General features: G+C 48.3%; 4 protein-coding genes across 7 annotated transcripts; 2 read left to right on the top strand and 2 right to left on the bottom strand.

The window, feature by feature from the left end:
* Positions 1–396: 396 nt before the first annotated feature.
* On the bottom strand, positions 397–15,398 carry SLC39A1 (solute carrier family 39 member 1). 3 transcript variants are annotated; one of them, XM_053666299.1, is made up of 4 exons: positions 15,325–15,398; positions 3,435–3,653; positions 3,132–3,262; positions 397–1,996 (listed from the first exon to the last, which is right to left on the bottom strand). In XM_053666299.1, the coding sequence occupies exons 1-4, from the start codon at positions 15,371–15,373 to the stop codon at positions 1,340–1,342; spliced, it is 1,056 nt and encodes a 351-aa protein (XP_053522274.1). In that variant the 5' UTR covers positions 15,374–15,398; the 3' UTR covers positions 397–1,339. The 3 variants fall into 3 exon arrangements, with proteins under 3 accessions (XP_053522274.1, XP_037018338.1, XP_037018339.1); XM_037162443.2 differs by lacking the exon at positions 15,325–15,398 and adding an exon at positions 4,395–4,498; XM_037162444.2 differs by lacking the exon at positions 15,325–15,398 and adding an exon at positions 4,225–4,388.
* On the top strand, positions 8,707–14,309 carry CREB3L4 (cAMP responsive element binding protein 3 like 4). 2 transcript variants are annotated; one of them, XM_037162442.2, is made up of 10 exons: positions 8,707–9,498; positions 9,631–9,802; positions 10,049–10,295; positions 10,453–10,574; positions 12,598–12,690; positions 12,829–12,935; positions 13,061–13,129; positions 13,231–13,315; positions 13,495–13,591; positions 13,744–14,309. In XM_037162442.2, exons 2-10 carry the CDS (start codon positions 9,632–9,634, stop codon positions 13,935–13,937), a joined length of 1,185 nt encoding a protein of 394 aa, XP_037018337.2. In that variant the 5' UTR covers positions 8,707–9,498; position 9,631; the 3' UTR covers positions 13,938–14,309. The 2 variants fall into 2 exon arrangements, with proteins under 2 accessions (XP_037018337.2, XP_037018336.2); XM_037162441.2 differs by having other exon boundaries at positions 13,207–13,315.
* JTB (jumping translocation breakpoint) lies at positions 14,372–19,135 on the bottom strand. The gene is made up of 6 exons (XM_037162445.2): positions 19,018–19,135; positions 18,716–18,817; positions 18,528–18,565; positions 18,246–18,328; positions 15,325–15,404; positions 14,372–14,705 (listed from the first exon to the last, which is right to left on the bottom strand). Exons 2-6 carry the CDS (start codon positions 18,796–18,798, stop codon positions 14,549–14,551), a joined length of 441 nt encoding a protein of 146 aa, XP_037018340.2. The 5' UTR covers positions 18,799–18,817; positions 19,018–19,135; the 3' UTR covers positions 14,372–14,548.
* LOC119061766 (small nuclear ribonucleoprotein G-like) lies at positions 17,593–18,081 on the top strand. Its single transcript, XM_053666208.1, has 2 exons — positions 17,593–17,601; positions 17,858–18,081. The coding sequence occupies exons 1-2, from the start codon at positions 17,593–17,595 to the stop codon at positions 18,032–18,034; spliced, it is 186 nt and encodes a 61-aa protein (XP_053522183.1). The 3' UTR covers positions 18,035–18,081.
* Positions 19,136–19,490: the final 355 nt, after the last annotated feature.

Genomic DNA, 19,490 nt, shown 5'->3' with positions numbered 1-19,490 from the left:
AGTTTGTTTACGTGACCCTCTCACCGCTCCAATCACACAGTACGAAGAGGAAACGGACACCAATTCCCAGCAGCCCTGTTGACTAGGGGGAAACCGTGGACTTTGTTCCTCCCTCTGCGCGCGGCAAGCTGGGAAAAGTAGTTCTAAATTGGTCCGGAGCCTAGGAAGACGAAGGGCACAAGAATTGAAAGAAAGGAAAAAAGAGGGGAAGGGGAAGGGAAGGGAAGAAGGAAGAGTCAAAAGAGGGAAAATGTCATCTTCAGAGAAGGGACTGAATGAAAATAATGAGACCAGGGATGTTACTAAAACAACTGTAAACATCTGGGACTCAGGACCTCTCAGGCTGGGCACATGCCCACCGCTTTCTCGATACAAATGAATCAGATACTGCACAAATGTAGAGAAACATCTTTTATTTGGGTAATATGTCCCCAAACAGATCCGTAAGTAAAATAGATTCTAAAGATTATGGCCCTGTGTACAGCCCTACCTCCCCCAAAATAACCCCGGGGGTGAATATTCCCCTCCCCCCTTGGCCTCCTATGGTATAAAAATTTTTGGCAGCTCAGTATTTATCATCTGGGTATGGGGCACCATGTCCATGTGCGGTATTCCTAAGGTGCAGCAGTGGTAGGGAACCGCAGATCTGACAACCCTCCCCCCACACCACAACTCCGCAAACTCTTCTGCTCCACCTCAGAATTTTGGACTAAAATACAAAGCAAAAGAGCCCCCTTCACTGAAGTGCCAGGCAGGGCTCAGTGCATTACTGTGCTTTGAGAAAGAGGGAGGGCATTTTATTTGGCACTTTAAAAATAGAGGAGTGAGCAGACTGGAGAAGCCAGAGAAGGTACCAAAACTGGCAGGAGGTGTCTTGGCACTAATATTTTGGGAGAAGGGAAGAGGAAACTAGATGTGAGAGTAGGAGCTAAGAAAAGTAGGAGGGGTCCACTCCAAATTACAGAAGGCTGAAATGGGCTACAAACAGAACTGCTGACCATGGACTTAAGCCCTCTCTGCTTCTATCCCACAGCATCTGGGTACCCACCTCCAGGTATCCCTGTGTAGTGTCTGCCTGATTCTAACGCTCAGTATCTTCTCTATAATACTATGTCTCTTGATGTCTAGTGACTTGACCATGCCTTGTTCCTTTGGCCTGGGGGGTCAGGCTCTTGTCTGCCCACTTCCCTCTCATTGGTCAGGTAGTAAGTACAAAAGGCTCCACCCCCACCTCTCAGAGAACTCTTTGGCCCTCTATACTTCCCTTCCCCACTCCTGAGGAGGGGAGGTGGGTCAACAGCACCTGGTACCCAGTCTCCCCTGCCCCTCTTGGAGCCCCCTAGATTTGGATGAAAAGCAGACCAGTAAGTAGGGCAAAGCCTGACAAGAGCAGAATGACCTTGAGGATCCTCTGCTCAGAAGTGGCCAGCTCCTGGGGCAGGATTTCCAGGAAGGTGATATAGAGAAAGGTGCCAGCCGCCATGCCTTCCAGTACAGACTGGGCTAGCTGGTGGAGTGGCCCAGCTGACTCTGCCAGAGCTGCACCCAACCCAATTCCCAGAGGTGTCATGCATGAGAAGAGAATCCCACAGCCAGCCACCACCTTTGCTCTCAGGTGGCTCTGCAGCAGCCGCAGGGACAAGCTGACTGCCAGAATACCCTTATGGAGCAGCAAAGCCAGGCACAGCTCCATGGCTCGAGCCCGGTCTCGCTGAAGCCCCACCGCCAGCCCCTCAAACACTGAGTGCAGGGCCAGGGAGAAAACCAGTACACAGGCACGCAGGGCTGAGGGAGCTGCCAGAGTTCCGCTTGCCTGTGGGACGCCTGGCCCATCATGCCAGTGCTGCGGCCCTCCATTCACTGTTCCCAGCAGCGCTCTTGTCTCCTCTCGAGGTGGTGGCACTGACTGCTCCTTGTAAGCCAGTGTGATCTGCTCCATCACCAGGACCAGGAAGAAACCCATGGCCAGGATGAATTCTTGTAGAGGGAACTGGAGCTACGGGCAGAGGAGGCAGCAAGGAGTTCAGGAGACAGACCAAGTATGGGGAAGAGGAGTCAGATGCGGAATCAAGTGGAGTCCCAGTTACACAGACATGGGGTCACATACTGACACAGTGCCACTCACGGTCACACAGATACAGAGTCGCTTGGTGACACAGACACAGAATGATCCACAATCACATAGATTCTGGTGTCAGTGTTACATGTAGACCAAGGTTTCTCAACCCGGGCATCATTAACATTTGGGGCTAGAAAATTCTTTGCTGTGGAAGGCTCTCCTGTGCAGAGCCTCTCTAGCCTCTACCCATTAGATGCCAATAGCAGTGCAACACTCTCCCTCCCTGAGCTGTGACAACCAAAAATGTCTCCAAACATTACCAAATGTTTTTTGGGGGGAAGGTTAAAACTCCCACCCCCAGTTCAGAGCCACTGATGTAGACATACACAAAGTATCACATGTAGACATATAAACACACATTGGCCCACCTTCCCAAATGCTCACACATAGAGCCATACACTGTTGCAGGGGCATTCAGACTTACACCCAGTCCCACAAAGACACAGGTCACATCCAGTGTTACTTCCTCAGTCTCAGGGAGGTAGAGGAAGAGTCCAGAGTGCTGTCCTTGAACCACCACCCAACTGTCTCAGTTTTTCCTATGAGACTTTCCTATGCTTTGAACTTGATCTTCCTCATATCCAACTTATTTAGGCCTTTTTGGTCAGCGACACCAAACCCCTGGGATTACCTACTACCCTTCCCAAGCCTGTAGGGACCTCTTTCTACAATCCTTCAGGCAAGTGGTGAGAGGATAAAGATGATTCTTGGAGTGCTATTAGCTTCCTTAAAGCTGGAACTGAGAAACCAATAGAGTAGGTCACACACCTCTTAATAAAGTTCCTTAGGCTGTCTCAGAGGGTACATAGTGGTCACATAGGGACTGGGGGAGGAAGCCCACAAAAAGAGTTATGCTCTATAACTAAAAATCATAATTCATAGGATCACATCCAAGAGGCTTCCACACAGTCACGAAGTGACAGGAACAGATACACACAAACCACCTCTCCTAGAGGTATGCAACTGAATACAGTCACATTCACAGGGTCACATGCAGCCAGTCAGTGCTCACCGTCACATGCAGGGCTGCCAGGGCCTCATCTATGGCAGATAGGTAGTCAGGAAGCAGGTCCAGGAGACAGGTGGCCAAAAAGACACCCCCCGCAAAGCAGCTTACTAGGCTCAAGGCTCTTTGGCGGGAGGCTGGGCAGGAGTAAAGCACAGAAGGAAATGAGCAAATGAACCCTCTCCAGGCCCCACTTCCCCAACCCAAGCAATGGTCACTCCTGCCTTCTCCTCCTTAGGTCACCTTCTTCAGTGCCAGAGCCTTCAGTGCCCCAAGCATCCATAGCAGCAGGGAAAAGGAGAGCCTTACCTGAGGCTTCTGGGTTAGCTCCTGGCTGGCGTAGCACACAGATGGGCACAAGACTGCAGATGAGAGTGAGCACCAGCAGTAGCACTAGGGCTCCCAACTTCACCTCCAGTCCCACGGGCACTGGGGACTCCGAGGCTACTACCTCCGGGCGCCACACCAGGAGCTCTGGCTCTCCCCAGGGCCCCATGGTGGCTGTGGTTGCTCCAGTCACTCTCAGACCTAGGAGGACAGAGTGAGTTGGGGAAATGGTCACATAAGGAAAGATGGGGCCAAAGAAAGGGAAAGACAGGTCAGCAGAGTGCAGTTCCCTCACACCAGACACTTTCTGACCTTCCCCAACCCAGTGTGACTCATCCACCATCCACTCCTGTACTGGGAACATTCCTCTTCCCCCTCAGGCTTTATCCCTTCCAAGTGACTTATTCAGGGGCCCTGCGAGGGGGAAACGGAGTCATGAGGACTGTGTAGATATGTCATTACGCTTTCATCTGGAACTCCCAGAGAACTAGGGAGCTGGGGTCCTGTAAGAAAAATGGAGGCCAGGCCCCTTCTGGGAAGGAACAGATGAGGCTAAGGTTGGGGCGGGGGGAGGGACTGTGCAATGATGAGCGTGGGTAGCTTCTTGGACCACCTGAACAGGGCGAACTTGGGTGCTGGATCCCTCTCCCGCTCCCGTTTGCCCAGCGCCATCCCCCTGAAAGCAGAGAGCGACCACTTCAGGCCCCAGCCTGGGACGTCGGAGTAGATGACTAAAAAAAGGGCCCAAGGAGTCCGGGGTCCCGGGACCTACTGAAAACAACTGAGGGCGGCGTCTGAAAGTCCGGGCTTCAGTAGGCGGGGTCCGCGGCCGCCAGCGTCCCGTGAAGCAGAAAAATATGAGAGCCTAAACTCCAGCTCCTAGGTCTCCTAGGAGGCCTGGGCAGCTGTCCTGAACCCCGCTCCCATAAAGTCCGCACTCACCTCGCGAGGGTCTCACTACATGGCACTCGCTGAGTTCCGGCCTCCAGTCGGGAATTCCCACCCCTCTCCCCAGAGCCCCTCCTCCCCGAACCAGAGCATCTGCGAATCCTCCTCCAGCTGCCAATGACAGGTCCGGGGGCGGGGCCATGAAAAGAATGACGTGGCCTAGGACCAATCAAAGACGGGAAGCCGCTGCCAAGTGTAGCCGGAGACGATAGGAGAATGCGCAAGAGCCAGGAAAGGGTAGCGAGTATCTCAGGTGCAGACAGCCTGGGCCACTGCGATTTTCTGCTTGGCAAGGAGGTGGCTGCTCAACATAGGCTTTGATGTTTTAGAGATTTTTTAAAAAGGAAGCTACAAACCCGGACAGGAAGTGAACAAGGGTGGTGTCCTATACCCACCCCTCAGTCCCTAATCTTCCGCCTCACTGTATGTCTGCTTGATCTTGGATCCCTTCTGTGCACCCTGGCGCCAAAGAAAACATTCCCTTCTTAGGACTTCTTTGCTGTTTTCTGATCTTTGAATGGGTTAAGGTATTTTCAACTGAGGGCCTTTACTATTTCCTTAGCCTGGATCATCTTGGCCCACATTCCTGTGCTATCAGAATCTTCTAGTCTCATGGGAGAGTAGGGAACAAAGGAGGAAAATAAAGAAAGGGGCTCAGCTTATTCTTTTTTGCAAAGGCCTCATTCCCTAAAGAAGGGACAGAGTGATGCCTTTGATACGGCTTTGGAAATCAAGGCCGTTAGGGTGGTTAGTGACACTGACTGTGAAAGAATTCACAAAGAGAAGAAAGTTACGAATAAAGTTTTTATTTGCTCTCCCTGAAAGGAAAGGGGTATAGTGTGGAGAGATACACAAGCATTGCGGGGTGGAAGCTTTGAGCTTTTATTGGATTATAATTGGACTAAAAAAGGGTGGAGCCCTGGCTGGTGTGGCTCAGTGGATTGAGTGCCAGCCTGCAAACCAAAAGGTCGTTGGTTCAATTCCCAGTCAGGGCAAATGCCTGGATTGCAGCCCAGGACCACTGTAGGCGGTACTCAAGAGGCAATCACACACTGATGTTTTTCTCTCTTCCTTCTTTCCTTTCTCTAAAAATAAATAAAATCTTAAAAAAAAAAAAAAAGGCAGGGGCTGCTGTTGTGTGGCCCTGGGCTGTTGCAGGCATTGTAATTCAAGGCTCCAATATTATCTTCTGCCTGTGACTCTAGAGAGTAGTTCATTCTGTTCTTACCTTCCAGTAATTTCCAGTTGTGGGGACAAGCTCAGAAGAGTAAAATGGCAGTCTTGTTTAACAAGGTCACAGGCCTGTTCAGCAAATGGTGCCACAATAGCAAATGGCTCTGGCTTTACCCTTTCAAAGGACAGCGACTTCCTTAAGGAAAGGAGAATGTGTCCTGGCTGTTGTGGCTCATTGGATTGAACACCAGCCTGAGAACCAAAGCGTCACCAGCTTGATTCCCAGTCAGGGCACAGGCCTGGGTATAGGCTGCGTCCCCGGGGCCCCAGGGGCAAGGGGGGGCGGGTGCAGAATGTACAGGGTGTTGATGTTTCTCTCCTTTTCTTTCTCCTGTCCTTCCCCTCTGTCTAAAAATAAACAAAATCTTAAAAAAAAAGAAAGAAAGGGGGAATGTGAAGATTTCGTGAAGTAGGTAGTCTAGAAGAAAAATCATATGGAGCGTAAGAGCATGATGTAAGTCAAATGAGTAGTAGTTCCCCATCATTTAATAAGAATAATCAGTGCTGTTTTAAGCTCTTAAAATTTTTTTTATTTATTTTTAGACAGAGGGCAAGAAAGAAAGAATGAGAGAGGGAAACATTGATTGGTTGCCTCTTGCACACACCCCAACCAGGGATCAACCCACAACCCAGGCATGTGCCCTGACCAGGAATCAACAGGCAGCCCTTTAGTTCATAGGCTGGCACTGAATCCACTGGGCCACACCAGCCAGGGCTCAAGCTCTTAATTAAAAGATAAAAATTACTATTAGAAGAAACTCCAGATTATTTAAGGGAATATTATTCATACTATGGTTTGTCTGTGGCAAATTATGCTTCTACGAGTATTGCTAATTAGTAACATTGAGAAGGAATCATGGACTGGGAGCCAGGACACCTGGGTACTAGTCCTGGCTCTAACTTAATTTGGTATGTGATCTTAGGCAAGTCATTGAGAAAGAAAGGGAGAGAAACATCGATGTGTGAGAGATACATCAAGATACATTAATCAGCCCTGACTGGTGTGGCTCAGTGTATTGAGCGCAGGCCTGTGAACCAAAGGATCGCGGTTCGATTCCCAGTCAGGGCACATGCCTAGGTTGCAGGCCAGTTCCCAGCAGGGGATGCAGAAGAAGCAACCATACGTTGATATTTCTCTCCCTCTCTCCTTCCCTTCCCCTCTAAAGATAAATAAATAAAATCTTTAAAAAAAAAAGATACATTAATCAGCCCTAACTGGTGTGGCTCAGTGGATTGAGCACTGGACTGAGAACCAAAGGGCTGTGAGTTCGATTTCCAGTAAGGGCACATGTCTGGGTTGGGGGCCAGGTCTCCAGCAGAAGGTGCTCAAGAGCCAACCGCACATTGAAGTTTCTCTTCCTCTCTTTCTCCCTCCCTTTCCATCTCTAAAAATAAAAAAAATTAAAAAGATACATTAAGCAGTTGACTCTCACGCACCCCCAATCAGGGATACAACCTACTGTATTTTTAGGACTATGAGACGCACCAGACCATAAGATGCACCTAGGTTTTAGAGGAAGAAATAGGGAAAAATATTGTGAAGCAAAAAGTGTGGTAAAATATTTAATAACCTGTGACCTCACTCCACCCCCGCCCCAGGGAGCCAGGTAAAATACATTTGGACTACAAGACACACATCCTTTTCTTCCTAAATTTGGGGGGGACTGTGTCTTATAGTCCAAAAAATATGGTAGGTATGTGCCCTGACTGGGAATCAAACTGCCAACCTTTCAGTTTGCAGGCCAGTGCTCGGTTAGTTCACTGAGCCACAACAGCCAGGGCTCCTTCCAGTTCTGACATTGATGGAAGCTGACTATATTTTCCATGTAATCATCTCCATGCATTCAGCCAGAAGGAAGCCCTTTGAAACCTTTATTGCTTTGGGGAAAATATAAGTAATGATGGTTCTATTTTCCTCCGACTTCTGCATCAATCTAGGAACCTGCTTTGTCTTTTCATTACTTGAGCAAGATACAGGATGAGCAAAAAAGAGAGTTGGGAAATCTGAGAAAGCTCCAGCAAGACAGTTTAATATAGTGCAAAGAATATGGGCTCAAGCAGCTAAATTTTGGGTTAGCTACTTACAGTGACCTTGAGAAAGTTACTTATCTTCTCTCTGACTGCTGTGAGTTGCTATGAGAATTATATTAGTTACATGAAAATGCCTCAACATGCAATAGTTACCCAGTAACTGTCTGTACCTGTCTTTACCTTCAACCCACTGAAATTTTCATGAGAATACCAGTCTGAATTCCAGATCTACACCCCAAACTTTGTTGCTTTAGTCACCCAGCTACTTCTTCTCTGAAATATTTTTGAGGAGGCAAGCAGATGAAAATACCTACATCATCATAGCTTCATTATTTTATTTAAAATGAATTCTTAGATCATCAGTCACTAGATCAAGGGAAAAAAAATCCTGGGTTTTGGTATTACTACATTCTAGTCATGGATCTTTGTATCGTCATCAGTAAAATTAGTAAAACATTTCCTGGCCTGTCTCCCTCAGAGCCGTTGTGGATTAAATGAGAGAAAAATGAAAATATTTTGTATACTATACACATGTAGGACACATACTCTTGTTGGTAATTGTATGCAAACAATAAGACATATTCCTGCCGTAAACCCTAATGATTTTTTAAAGTTTTATAGTTTTCCAGACTCTCACCTCCTTTACTTAACAGTCCTGTGTATACCTATAATTGGTCTTGACAAATCGCGAGAGCACGACCTTCCACCGGCCCAGTCAAAGCTCTGTCACTTAATGTGGGCTAACAGGATATTCACCCCCCCCCCCCCCCCCCCGCCCAGTAATAATCTGGGTTTACGAGTCACATAGCAAGCGAAACCAAACCAAGCCGCAGCATTCCCTGAATTCTCCCCCTTCACTGCAATTCTAATTCTTACCCCTCTTTGGTCTCCAGAACCCAATCCCCGCCGGACTTATAAGTGCCCCAACCCCATTGGCCCTACTGCCCTACTCCCTCTCTGATCAGCCAATTCTGACCAAGTCTGACCAGAGGGTAATTCCATTCGCTCATTGCCCTGCCCATCAAAACCGCTACGTCTCCAGTTTCCCATCAGACTCAGCGTGGGCTGAGAGCCACGGAAGCCACGGGGGAGGGGATTCATCGTAAATCTTGGCAACAGCCGATTCTTTCCTTCTTTGTTTTCAAACCTTGCCTTGGTCTCCTTTCTTTCCTTTTTTTTTTTTTTTTTTTTTTAAGGTTTTAGTTCTTTAAAGGGGAAGGGAGGGAGAGAGGGGAGAGGGAGATCAATGTATCAATGTATGGTTGCCTCTTGTGGGTCCCCTGCTGTGAACTGGCCTGCAACCCAGGCATGTGCCCTGACTGGGAATCGAACAGCTCTGGTTCGCAGGCCCGCACTTCATCCACTGAGCTACACTAGCTAGGGCCCTTGGTCTCCTTCTTATAGAATTGATGGCCGGAGAACAGGCACTCGAGTATCCTGTCACAGCCACCTGGGTTCTTCCCTGGGGAGCCACCTCGGGAAGATTTGCTATCGCTAGGAAAAACTAAGGCAGAAGGAGCGAAGCTGCTTGTTTTTCTCAGGTCTGGTTTGTGAACGATAACCCTCTTAACCCCCTGCTCCCAGATTCAGCGTCCCTACTTTGGATCCCGACTAGGTGCAACCCACTTTCCTAGTGTAAGGCTGGGGGTGGGGCTTGGCTGGGCAGGTCCAGGATGTGAGATCCTGGAGGGAAGAAAAGGTGTACTGTTCGGTTTGGTCAGCAGGCTAGGCTGGCTTGTCAGGGCTGGCTGGGCTCTTCGGAACAGGTAATAATCCGGGGTCCTGTTCGTGGAAACCACAGAGATCAGGACGAGGCGAGATCTCTGCCTGACAGGTGAGAGGCTCCAAAGGTGAGGAAGGGGGGTAATGGAAGAGGGAGTGAGAGGAACCCAGATGCAGTGTGTGCGTGTGTGTGTGTTGGCCATCATCCCCCCGCAACTCTCCCACCCCACATGCCTCCCTGCAGCATGGATTTCGGAACCCCTGACCTGCTGGACTTCTGGCTGGAACCCCCAGACGATGTCTTAACAGGATCCTTCCTGGAGCTGGGACACCACTGTCCACCTCCAGAGGTCCCAGTGACTATGCCACAAGAACAGGGCCGGCAAGGCTGCGAGTCCAGTGGGGGCCATGTCTGTGTGAGTGTGATGAATGGCAGTAGGGGTGGGTTGAAACAACTCTGGTAAGAAGCCCAAGAGGCTTCAGCCTACATTTGGAAAGAGGTCTGAAGATGGTACACCTAAAATAGAAATAAACTGTAAGTATCCCCATGTCCAAAAACAGAAAGGACTGAAACTGAAGCATGAAGGATCTAGATTTTGATGTCAGGAAGGACTCCAGAACTCTTCTTTGTAAATATACATATATACCCTCTTCTAACATAGGGCCTTCGAGAGAGTGAGCCTGAAGACCTCCCAAAGCTTTTCATTGATCCCAATGAAGTGTACTGTTCAGAAGCATCTCCTGGCAGTGACAGTGGAATCTCTGAGGACCCTGGTCATGCAGACAGTTCCCCTATCCCCAAGGCACTCAGTTCCCCTGCCTTCTATGAGGTTGTTTATGAGGCAGAGGTCCTGGAGAAGATGCAGGAGGAAGCTGGGCCAGCTGTAGGGTTCATCTCCATTCAGCTAGGTCAGTAATGTTCTATGGCAAGGGGATAATGGCCCTTCAGATTCTGCCCTAGCCCTGGGGTTAAGGGGGTTTCCCCAATCTGTGCCACTACCCGGGCACTGCTGCCAGCAGGTGTACCTTCCATTTCCTTTCTCCCAGCCACCTATGTCTCCCTCAGATCAGTGGAGCCCACCATTTATGGTGCCTGATGCCTGCACAGTCAGCAAGCTGCCCCTTAATGCTCAGGCCTGCATCCAGCCGAGACTAGGCACTGTAAACCCAGTGCTTCCTGCGACCCTGGTGAGTCTTGGGGTTGGCCTGATCCAGTCCTCCCTGATACACCCATATATACCCACAGATGGGGGTACAGGAGGGGGAAACTGATGCTGAACTGTCTTTGGCCTAATTTTTGTGCCATTGGGCCTGAAGGCCAGGGAGACATGGCAATTTAAAAGCATGAAAGGGACCCGGCTGGTGTGGCTCAGTGGACTGAGTGCCAGACTGCAAACCAAAGAGTCTCTGGATTGATTCCCAGTCAGGGCACATGACTAGTTTGCGGGCCAGGTCCCCAGTAGGGGAGCGCATGAGAGGCAACCACACACTGATGTTTCTCTCCCTCTTTCTCCTTTCCCCTCTCTCTAAAAATAAATACAATCTTTTAAAAATAAATAAATAAAATCTTTTAAAAAATAAAAGCAGGAAAGGACAAAGGAGAGAAGCAGTTGGGGGTAAGGTGGTGATAACAATTAAGAAGCTGGGGTGAGGGAATCTGGGAATAGGGCTAAAGGAAAAAGTCTGAACCTTATGTGCATTGTTTGCTCAGCTATTGTCTCAGTCTTGGGTCAGGACACAGAAATGGGACAGGCCGCCTGAGAATCCAACTGATTACTGGGCATGGAATGTAAGAGGAGAAACTGCAACTACATTTCTACTGGAGCGATTATCCAGCAGGCAGATCAGATAACTTCTCAAGGCTATGGTCTGGTTCCTCTAGGGGGGTGAGGAGGGGACCATGCCTTTATCGTGGAAAGAACTTGTGTGCAAAAGGTAGGGAACAGTTTTGAGCCTCCTTGAAAATCTGTGGTTGAAGCTAGACAAGTAGCCAACCCCAAGCCAGGCATCTTAAAATTTTGGGTTGAGGGACCTTAAAACACTGGGGAATTTGTGGTTTTGCTTTATATATATTTTATTATTTATTTATTTTTGAGAGAGGAGAAGGGAAGGAGGAAGAGAGGGAGAGAAACATCAATGTGGGGTTGCCTATCACACACTCACTCCTGGGGACCTGGCCCACAACCCAGGCACGTGCCCTGACTGGGAATTGAACCGGCAGTGCTTTGGTTTGCAGGCCAGCACTCAATCCACTGAGCCACACCAGTCAGGGCAGTTTTGCTTTTTAAATAAAACCTTCCACGCCCCATTCTCACGGATTTCGATCAGGTGGACTGGGAGGGACACCACTCTCATAGTCATAGGAACAAGAAGGGATCATCAGAAAAAGGCAGAGATAGAAGAAATGGTTTAGCTAAAAGTCAAAGACTATTAGAAAGCAAAAGCAAAAGCAAATTCCCATCACAAAATTAAATATAAATCTTTCAAGAAAAAAATTAGAAAGCAAGTCACTCAGTTGATGTGCTCACATTAGCCAGACACTATGTAGCCTCTCTACATACTTTTTTTTGAGAATTTTTATAATAATTTGAGCCAAACAGAGGATATGCGCGTAAGCAAGATCTTAACAGACTGAGAAAATGCTTCCCCTTCCCACATACTTTATGAGAAATTGTTCAGTCTGGTTACCCTTAGGGAGTTCTTTGACAGGAGACAGAGCTTTAGTTTGAAAGGTGGGGATCAGATCCTGGAAAGAAAGGGCCACTGCCCAGGTAGCTCCTGTGATTGACAGGTGACTGGATAACACACTCTGCCAAACAGAATAGCTGAAAGTGAATCATTTGCCTGCTGGGAAATTGAGCAAACCCTACCTTAGTGAGTTACCCCATATTCTCTTCAAATACCTCTAAGGTTTGCAGAGATGTGGACCAGAACAGGTTCTCCCTAGTTTACTCAAAGTGCTGAAGTCCAGAGCCTGTGGTCAAAGGATATGACAAAACCATGTCCTCTCTCCCTTCTCAGCCTCAGAAGTCCCTTTAAGTATGATCTAGAGCCTGTCTGAATTAAGGTCTCTGCCCTTAATTCATTTCATGGTTAGTTATTCCTCAGTGCAAATGGGAAACACTCTCTAGAAGGCATGCAGGGGGAGCAGCTGGGGTGCTGGAAATGGGATGACCCTCTTCCCTCTCGTTTTCTCCTGCCCCCCCACCAGCTGCCCTGTCAAACCTTGTTCCTGACTGATGAGGAGAAGCGTCTTCTCGGGCAGGAAGGGATTTCCCTACCCTCTCACCTGCCCCTCACCAAGGTAACATGCTTCCTCAAAGGAATCGCAACCCAATGGCTCCACCATGCCTCTGAGGAGCCAGGATCACAGGAGAGAATTGGGGAGCTGGGGCGGAGGGGGGGCATTAAGAGCCAGGACTGATATATCTTGGGGCCCCAGGCCGAGGAAAGGGTCCTCAAGAAGGTCAGGAGGAAAATCCGTAACAAGCAGTCAGCTCAGGACAGTCGGCGCCGGAAGAAAGAGTACATTGATGGACTAGAAAGCAGGTATGTTTGAACTCACATTTCTGGCTGCTTGTGGCCTAGGTCTGGGACCGCTCCCTTACCAAGGCAGGCAAGGTCAGGTACTCACATAATGGCAGAACCTTGTCCTACCTTTCCAAATTCTTTAGGGTGGCTGCCTGTTCTGCACAGAACCAGGAACTACAGAAAAAAGTCCAGGAGCTGGAGAGGCACAACATGTGAGTGAAAGGACGGTGTGCATGTCGGGGGAAGTGTGCAGCACACAGGGGCACCAATGGTGGGCCCTGGTTCCCAGGTGTAACTCATCCTTCTTTCCCAGCTCCTTGGTGACTCAGCTCCGCCAGCTGCAGATGCTCATTACTCAAACTTCCAACAAGGCTGCCCAGACCAGCACTTGTGTTCTGGTACCATTAGTCCACTTCCCACCTCCCCCATTTCCATGTTCTGCCACACTTCCATCCTGATACTCTGACTCCCAAGCCACATGAATCTTCCCACCCCTAATGACTCCAACTGCCTTCTATTCATTCTGCCCTCTTTTTTAATTTTTCTCACAGCCCAAGTGTCTTCTTGCTTCCTTCAGATACTTCTTTTTTCCCTGGCTCTCATCATCCTGCCTAGTTTCAGCCCCTTTCAAGCTCTACCAGCAACTGGGTCCAAGGATTACCAGCCTCATGGAGGTGAGAGGGAAGGGCAGGGAAGGGCTCTTTTTACCTAGTGAGCAGGTGGCGGCTTTCTCCAGAGTAGTCAAGAGCTGTGAGGGAGGGTCTGGCTTGTCTAGGACTTCCCACCCAAGGGAACACTCTACTGCCCTTTTTCCTTTACCCCACAGTGATTTCCAGAAATATCCTGACCCACAAGAACATAACAAAAAATTGGGAGACCCCAAAGACAGAGTCCAGATTGGGAGGGCTACCTGGGACCAAGGGTGCAAATGGATCAACAAGGACACTGCTGGAGAAGATAGGAGTGAAGCCAGGCCCCACTGGGCACCCCAGAACTGTGCTGCATGCAGATGAGATGTGAGCTGGAACACTTCCCAGCCCACTACCTGGTCACATAAGGACTCCGGGGCCCCCTGACTCTGCTTCCCCCTGGGATTCCCACTTAGGGGTCTCTGGCCCCAGGGTCTGAATCACATCAGGATGCCCTAGATGTCTATCCTGAGTCTGCCTATTTGAGGGGGAGCCTCAGATACTTTTATGGTGTATCTATGATTTTATTTCTTCTTTGGAGACAGGATTGAGAGGAAACAGAAGGTTTCACTGAGAAATAAACTTCTTTTTTTTTGCTGAAATGTTATTCCAGAATTTTAAATAAGTAAAATTCTACTTATATAAGTAGAAGAGAAGGAAGACATGTACTTGATAAACTAGGGCCTAAAGTTCCTACCCCTTTCCCTGCCTTTATAACTTCCTGCCCCAAACCAAATCACAGAAGGGAAGGAAAATATTTTATACTCTATTTTACTCTTTTTATTCTGCTCATTAATGATCTAGCCAAGGAAGATAGAAGAAAGGCTTTTTTGGATTTTTCCCCCTCAAAAAATTACAAAGGGGCACAAGTCAGTCCATTCCACTTTCTCTATCTGATGTCGGGTCTGTAAGACCCATATAGAAAGGGTGGATGGAAGGCAGCTATATGGATTCGATTTGCTTCCGGACCTTTTCCAGAGCCCTTCTGTCCAGCTGTCGCTGACGAACGACGACAAGGCAAGCGAAGACCAAGGCTATACCCACAACAGCCCCTTCAAATTTCCAGAACAAGTGTTGTTCCATCAGAGCTGAGCGGCAGCTGAGGGTAGGAAGAAACAGTTATTCCTAGGAAAGGCTGTCTGGCCTCCCTATAGCCTCCCTTCTACTTCAGCCTAACCAAATACATCAAAGGGGAAAAGAGAAAATCAGAGCCAATCCACTGTGGTCATGGTGCATAAATCCCACTCAGATGTATCATTTAACTTATTTTCTGGTGAGATAAGCAGAGCAGGTATTAACCAATTTTACTGACAAAATATGGCCAATACCATAGTGCTGAGAGGGTGATGTGGGACCTGGGTTGAAGTAATTTGGTCTCAAATCCCCTTCTCTTTCCAATATGCCATACTACGTCCAGACCAAGAGGAAGAGGTAGGACTACTTATATAAAGTCATAGCAGCAAACAAGGTGATCTAGGAGGTTTCAAGGAGCAAACCAGCCCTGACTGGTGTGGCTCAGCCAGTTGGAGTGTTGTCCTATAAACCAAAAGGTTGTGGGTTCGGTCCCAGTTAAGACGTGTACAAGAGGCAACAGGTCCCCATGTTTCTCTATCACATCGATGATTCTCATCTCTCTCCCTCCCTTCCCCACTCTTTCAAATCAATAAGCATATCCACAGGTTGGGGATTTAAAAAAGAAGAAGAGAAAAAGCACTTACCTTTTGAACTCACTCCTCTTAGATAAGCTGCATGTGATTTTCTCCACATATCCTGTGGAACCACATTCAGAGGTGGCTTTCTGCCAGGAGAAAAGGACCAGAGCACACATCAGGAGAGGGTGGGAGGAGAAACAGAAAGGTGCCCTGCAGAACGGGCAGGTGATCGAGTGCTAAGGCTCAGCTGGTAGGCAACAGACAACTAATGATGAGTTTTAATGGGGATGGTGGAGGTGGTGGTTGTATGATTAGGAATACGTGTTAGAAAGAATATTTCAAAGGCAATAGACTATGAGAGGCAGGGACAGGTTCTAGAGCCTCCTGGATTAAAAACAAACAAGGCATGGTTATTAGCTCAATGTTGCCATTAACTTGGAAAGCAAAGGGCACATTTCAGAGGGAAGACAAATTCAGATTCGGACATATCAAAGGAAAAAGACAAAAGACAATGCAAAAGCATACTTAATAAGATGTAGGGACTAAGGTGGGAACATGAGAAAGGCCACACATTTCATTTGGAGATATCTTTGAACTTGTTAAGTAGACACCATGAACAAAGCTCACCCTCCAAACTTAAATAAATTGGACTTCCGGCCAAGATGGAGGTGTAGGTGGAAACACTGCCTCCTCGCACAACCAAGTTTAAAGACAACAAAGTTTTAGTAACAAAAGCACAGCCAAAACACAGAAAATTGAACTGTACGGAAGTCTGACAACAATGAACCATTTAGCCAGACCGGTAACGGGTAGAGTCAGCAGCGAAGCGGGGTCAGGCAAGAATGATCGGTGGACTAACCCAGGAGTGTAAGTAGTGACCGGCAGATCCCAGGCATGGGGTGGCAATGGGCGGACCCAGTGAGGGCACAGGGCGGCTAGCTGACTGCGGTCGCACATTCAAGCGCAGATAAGCCAAGTGAAAGAGCAAACAGTGAGACAGACCACTCGAGCTAGGGCCCCAGTGATGGGAATTAAAGCCTGAAAGCACCAACTGGAAAGACTTTCGGGATTGAGGTGCTGGGAGAAGCTCCCAGGCTCACAGAGAGTTTGTTGGAGAGACCCACAGGGTCCTGGAGGGTGCAGAGGCCCACACCCGGGAACCAGCACCAGAAGGGCCCAATTTGCTTCTGGGAAGTGGAAGAGGGGAGAGAGGAGAACAAACGCCATTGCCCCTCTCTGACCCCACCCCCACACACAGCATCACAATCCAGCAACTCGGGTTGCCCCACCCTGCAGAACACCTAAGGCTCTGCCCCTCATCCATAACAGGTGCAAACAGACCAAAACATTATGGCTCAAGAACAGCTCAAAGCCCCAGAGCCAATAATTCTAAGCGACCAAGAGATAGCCAAACTTTCAGATGCACAGTTCAAAACACTGGTGATCAGGATGCTCACAGAACTGGTTGATTTTAGTCACAAATTAGAGAAACAAATGAAGGCTACACTAACTGAAATGAAGGGAAATGCACAGGAAACCAATAGGGATGGAAAGGGAACTGGGACTCAAATCAAGGGAGTGAGCCACAAGGAAGAAAAAAATTGCCAAACAGGAAAGAATGAAGAAGCAAGAATTCCAAAAAATGAGGAGAGGCTTAGGAACCTCCAGGACATCTTTAAATGTTCCAACATCTGAATTATAGGGGTACCAGAAGGGGAAGAGGAACAGCCACGAGTGGAAACCTTATTTGAACAAATAATAAAGGAGAATTTCCCCAATCTGGCAAAGGAAATAGACTTCCAGGAAATCCAGGAAGCTCAGAGAGTCCCAAAGAAGTTGGACCCAAGAAGGAACACACCAAGGCACATCATCATTACATTAGCCAAGATTAAAATGAAAGAGAGAATCCTAGAAGCAGCAAGAGATAAGGGGACAGTCACCTACAAAGGAGTTCCCGTCAGACTGTCAGCTGATTTCTTCAAAGAGACCTTACAGGCAAGAAGGGGCTGGAAAGAAGTATTCCAAGTCATGAAATCCAAAGACCTACATTCAAGATTGCTCTATCCAGCAAAGCTTTCATTTAGAATGGAAGGACAGATAAAGTGCTTCTCAGATAAAGTCAAATTCAAGGAGTTCATCATCACCAAGCCCTTATTATATGAAATGTTAAAGGGACTTACCTAAGAAAAAGAAGATCAAATCTATGAATGGTAAAATGACAACAAACAACTATCAACAACTGAACATAAAAAACAAAAACAAACTAAGCAAACAACTAGAACAGGAACAGAATCACAGAAACAGAGATCACATGGAGGGTTATGAGCCAGGAGGATGAGGCAGGTAATAGGGGAAAAGGTACAGGGAATAAGAAGAATAATTGGTCGGCACAAACTAGACAGGGGGAGGTTTAGGAAAGTACAGGAAATGGAGAAGCCAAAGAACTTATATGTACGACCCATGGACAGGTCCATAAACCGAACTAAGGAGGGGGGAGACTAGTGGTGGGAGAGAGGGTGCAGGGTGGAGAGGGATAAAGGGGAGAAAAAAATTGGGACAACTGTAATAGTATAATCAATAAAATATACTTTAAAAAAAGAAAAAGAAATTTAATGGTGGCAGACATGCCCAAGGAATATTGCAGAGATTTGATCCTTTCATGAAATTTGTGATAGATGAATGTGTGGAGATGGCAACTAGTGGGACACAGAACAGTATTGGAATGGTGGTAATACGAAGAAGTATCATCATGTCAGAAGCCTTGGGACCAGTATGAAGAATGGTTGTGTTCACCAGAGAAATTGATTGTTTTCTCATGTCCTCTGCCCCCTCTCCACAGCACCTGTTTTTCTACAATATAAAAATCAAGTCGTGTCCCTTTTCATAAGGAACTTTTGTTAAATAAACTTTTGTATTGTTCAGGGGAAAAAAAAGAGTTAGGGACTGATTAGATGTGAGAAAAAAAGGAAGAGAAAACAGATACTCACAGCCTGGAAGTTAGAACATGGAGAACACTCTTCTGCCACCACAAACTCTTCCACCAGCCAGCATGGCAAATTTGAGGTGCTCACTAAAAGGGGAGAGAAATACCAGCTCCAGAACTAATTCAGAAAATATTTCTCCCAAAGGGTTCTGCCCATTCAACTTCCCAGCACAACTGGATGCCCTCATTCCACCTGTGGCGCCTCCCTTTTCCATCTGTGCTTTAGGTATATGGGTGGCTGTCACGACAAAACATAGGGGCTTTGGGTTCCCAGACCATCACCTACCTGACAGCTTCTCCTCCCGCACCGGAGCCTCTGCTTGGCTGCAGCGATGACAGGGAAAAGGGGCAAAGTCAGAAGCCAGAAAACACCCCACTCCCATGGTCAAGGGACACAATCCTCCTCATTTCCCGGGGCAAGGACTATTGGATCTTCTGTCCCCTCCTTTTCCCGTGCCCTCCGCCCCTCCTTACCAGAGCTTTAAGGTGAACAGGCAGAGAAACCAGTACAGGTGGCGGCCCAGGGGGAGGCCACGCCTCCCCGCGCCCACTGGCATTGACTGTTCAGTGTCGCACCTGTCGGGACAGAAAGGCCTGATGGACTAGCCCAGTGCCTCCGTCGTCTCCCAGAGAAAGCGCTTATTTTGCAGCCCTCCGGGAGGTTCCAGGTCAAAACTGCGAAGTGCTAGGGTTGTCTCAAGACAAAGGTTTTACTGGGAGGTACCCACGGCCACGACAGGAAAACCCAATACGTTTGTTCCCTAACACCCCCTCACCTCCGCTCCGGCACCCAGAGCAGCCATCTTGCCCTGCGAAGGCTCCCGGGCGCCCGTCCGGACCGCGGGGCCGGATTTGACAATGCTAGGCAGGTCAGTGGAGGTGCGCGAGGTGCCTGCTGGATCTTGTAGTCTCCCAGGGTTGGTGGTGCCTCTGCCGCTCCCTGGGAATAGGATCTCCTGACGTTTAGGTCACGAGATGCGGCTCTTAGGCTCGGCGCAGCGATGCATTATGGTCGTGGTAGTCTTTTGGGGGAATGGCAGCGGTGAAGCTGTGTTCCCGATTCTTTTCCCTGTCGCTTGTTTGCCCATCTGGGTTAGGTGGGCAGCGAGACGTAAAAAGGAACCATACGTCGCACTCTCAGGACTTTGCACTTTTCTTAAAACCCTGGAATTTTCCATTAAGGTTCATCCTCTTTTACACTCTTCCCTGTCTCATTCTTCTCGCCCCAGATGATCAAGGGGACAAGTTG

The sequence above is a fragment of the Artibeus jamaicensis genome, unplaced genomic scaffold, assembly GCF_021234435.1.
Source record: "Artibeus jamaicensis isolate MK-2021 breed Jamaican fruit bat unplaced genomic scaffold, CSHL_Jam_final contig_447, whole genome shotgun sequence".
NCBI classification, from domain to species: domain Eukaryota; kingdom Metazoa; phylum Chordata; class Mammalia; order Chiroptera; family Phyllostomidae; genus Artibeus; species Artibeus jamaicensis.
The sequence above is the reverse complement of the archived record's forward strand: the minus strand, read 5'-3'. Positions and strand labels throughout refer to the sequence as shown.

What these genes read in the sequence shown, in the direction of transcription:
- CREB3L4 (XM_037162441.2), top strand. Translation starts at nt 9,632, where the DNA reads ATGGATTTCGGAACCCCTGACCTGCTGGACTTCTGGCTGGAACCCCCA. An exon ending in GTTCATCTCCATTCAGCTAG is followed by an intron (nt 10,296 to 10,452) that starts GTCAGTAATGTT and finishes TGTCTCCCTCAG; the next exon opens with ATCAGTGGAGCCCACCATTT. An exon ending in GGATTACCAGCCTCATGGAG is followed by an intron (nt 13,592 to 13,743) that starts GTGAGAGGGAAG and finishes TTTACCCCACAG; the next exon opens with TGATTTCCAGAAATATCCTG.
- SLC39A1 (XM_053666299.1), bottom strand. Translation starts at nt 15,373, where the DNA reads ATGTGGAGAAAATCACATGCAGCTTATCTAAGAGGAGTGAGTTCAAAA. An exon ending in AGCTAACCCAGAAGCCTCAG is followed by an intron (nt 3,263 to 3,434) that starts GTAAGGCTCTCC and finishes ACTCCTGCCCAG; the next exon opens with CCTCCCGCCAAAGAGCCTTG. An exon ending in TGGCAGCCCTGCATGTGACG is followed by an intron (nt 1,997 to 3,131) that starts GTGAGCACTGAC and finishes CTCTGCCCGTAG; the next exon opens with CTCCAGTTCCCTCTACAAGA.
- JTB (XM_037162445.2), bottom strand. Translation starts at nt 18,798, where the DNA reads ATGCCAGTGGGCGCGGGGAGGCGTGGCCTCCCCCTGGGCCGCCACCTG. An exon ending in CATGTTCTAACTTCCAGGCT is followed by an intron (nt 15,405 to 18,245) that starts GTGAGTATCTGT and finishes TTCTCCTGGCAG; the next exon opens with AAAGCCACCTCTGAATGTGG. An exon ending in AAGAGGAGTGAGTTCAAAAG is followed by an intron (nt 14,706 to 15,324) that starts GTAAGTGCTTTT and finishes TCCTACCCTCAG; the next exon opens with CTGCCGCTCAGCTCTGATGG.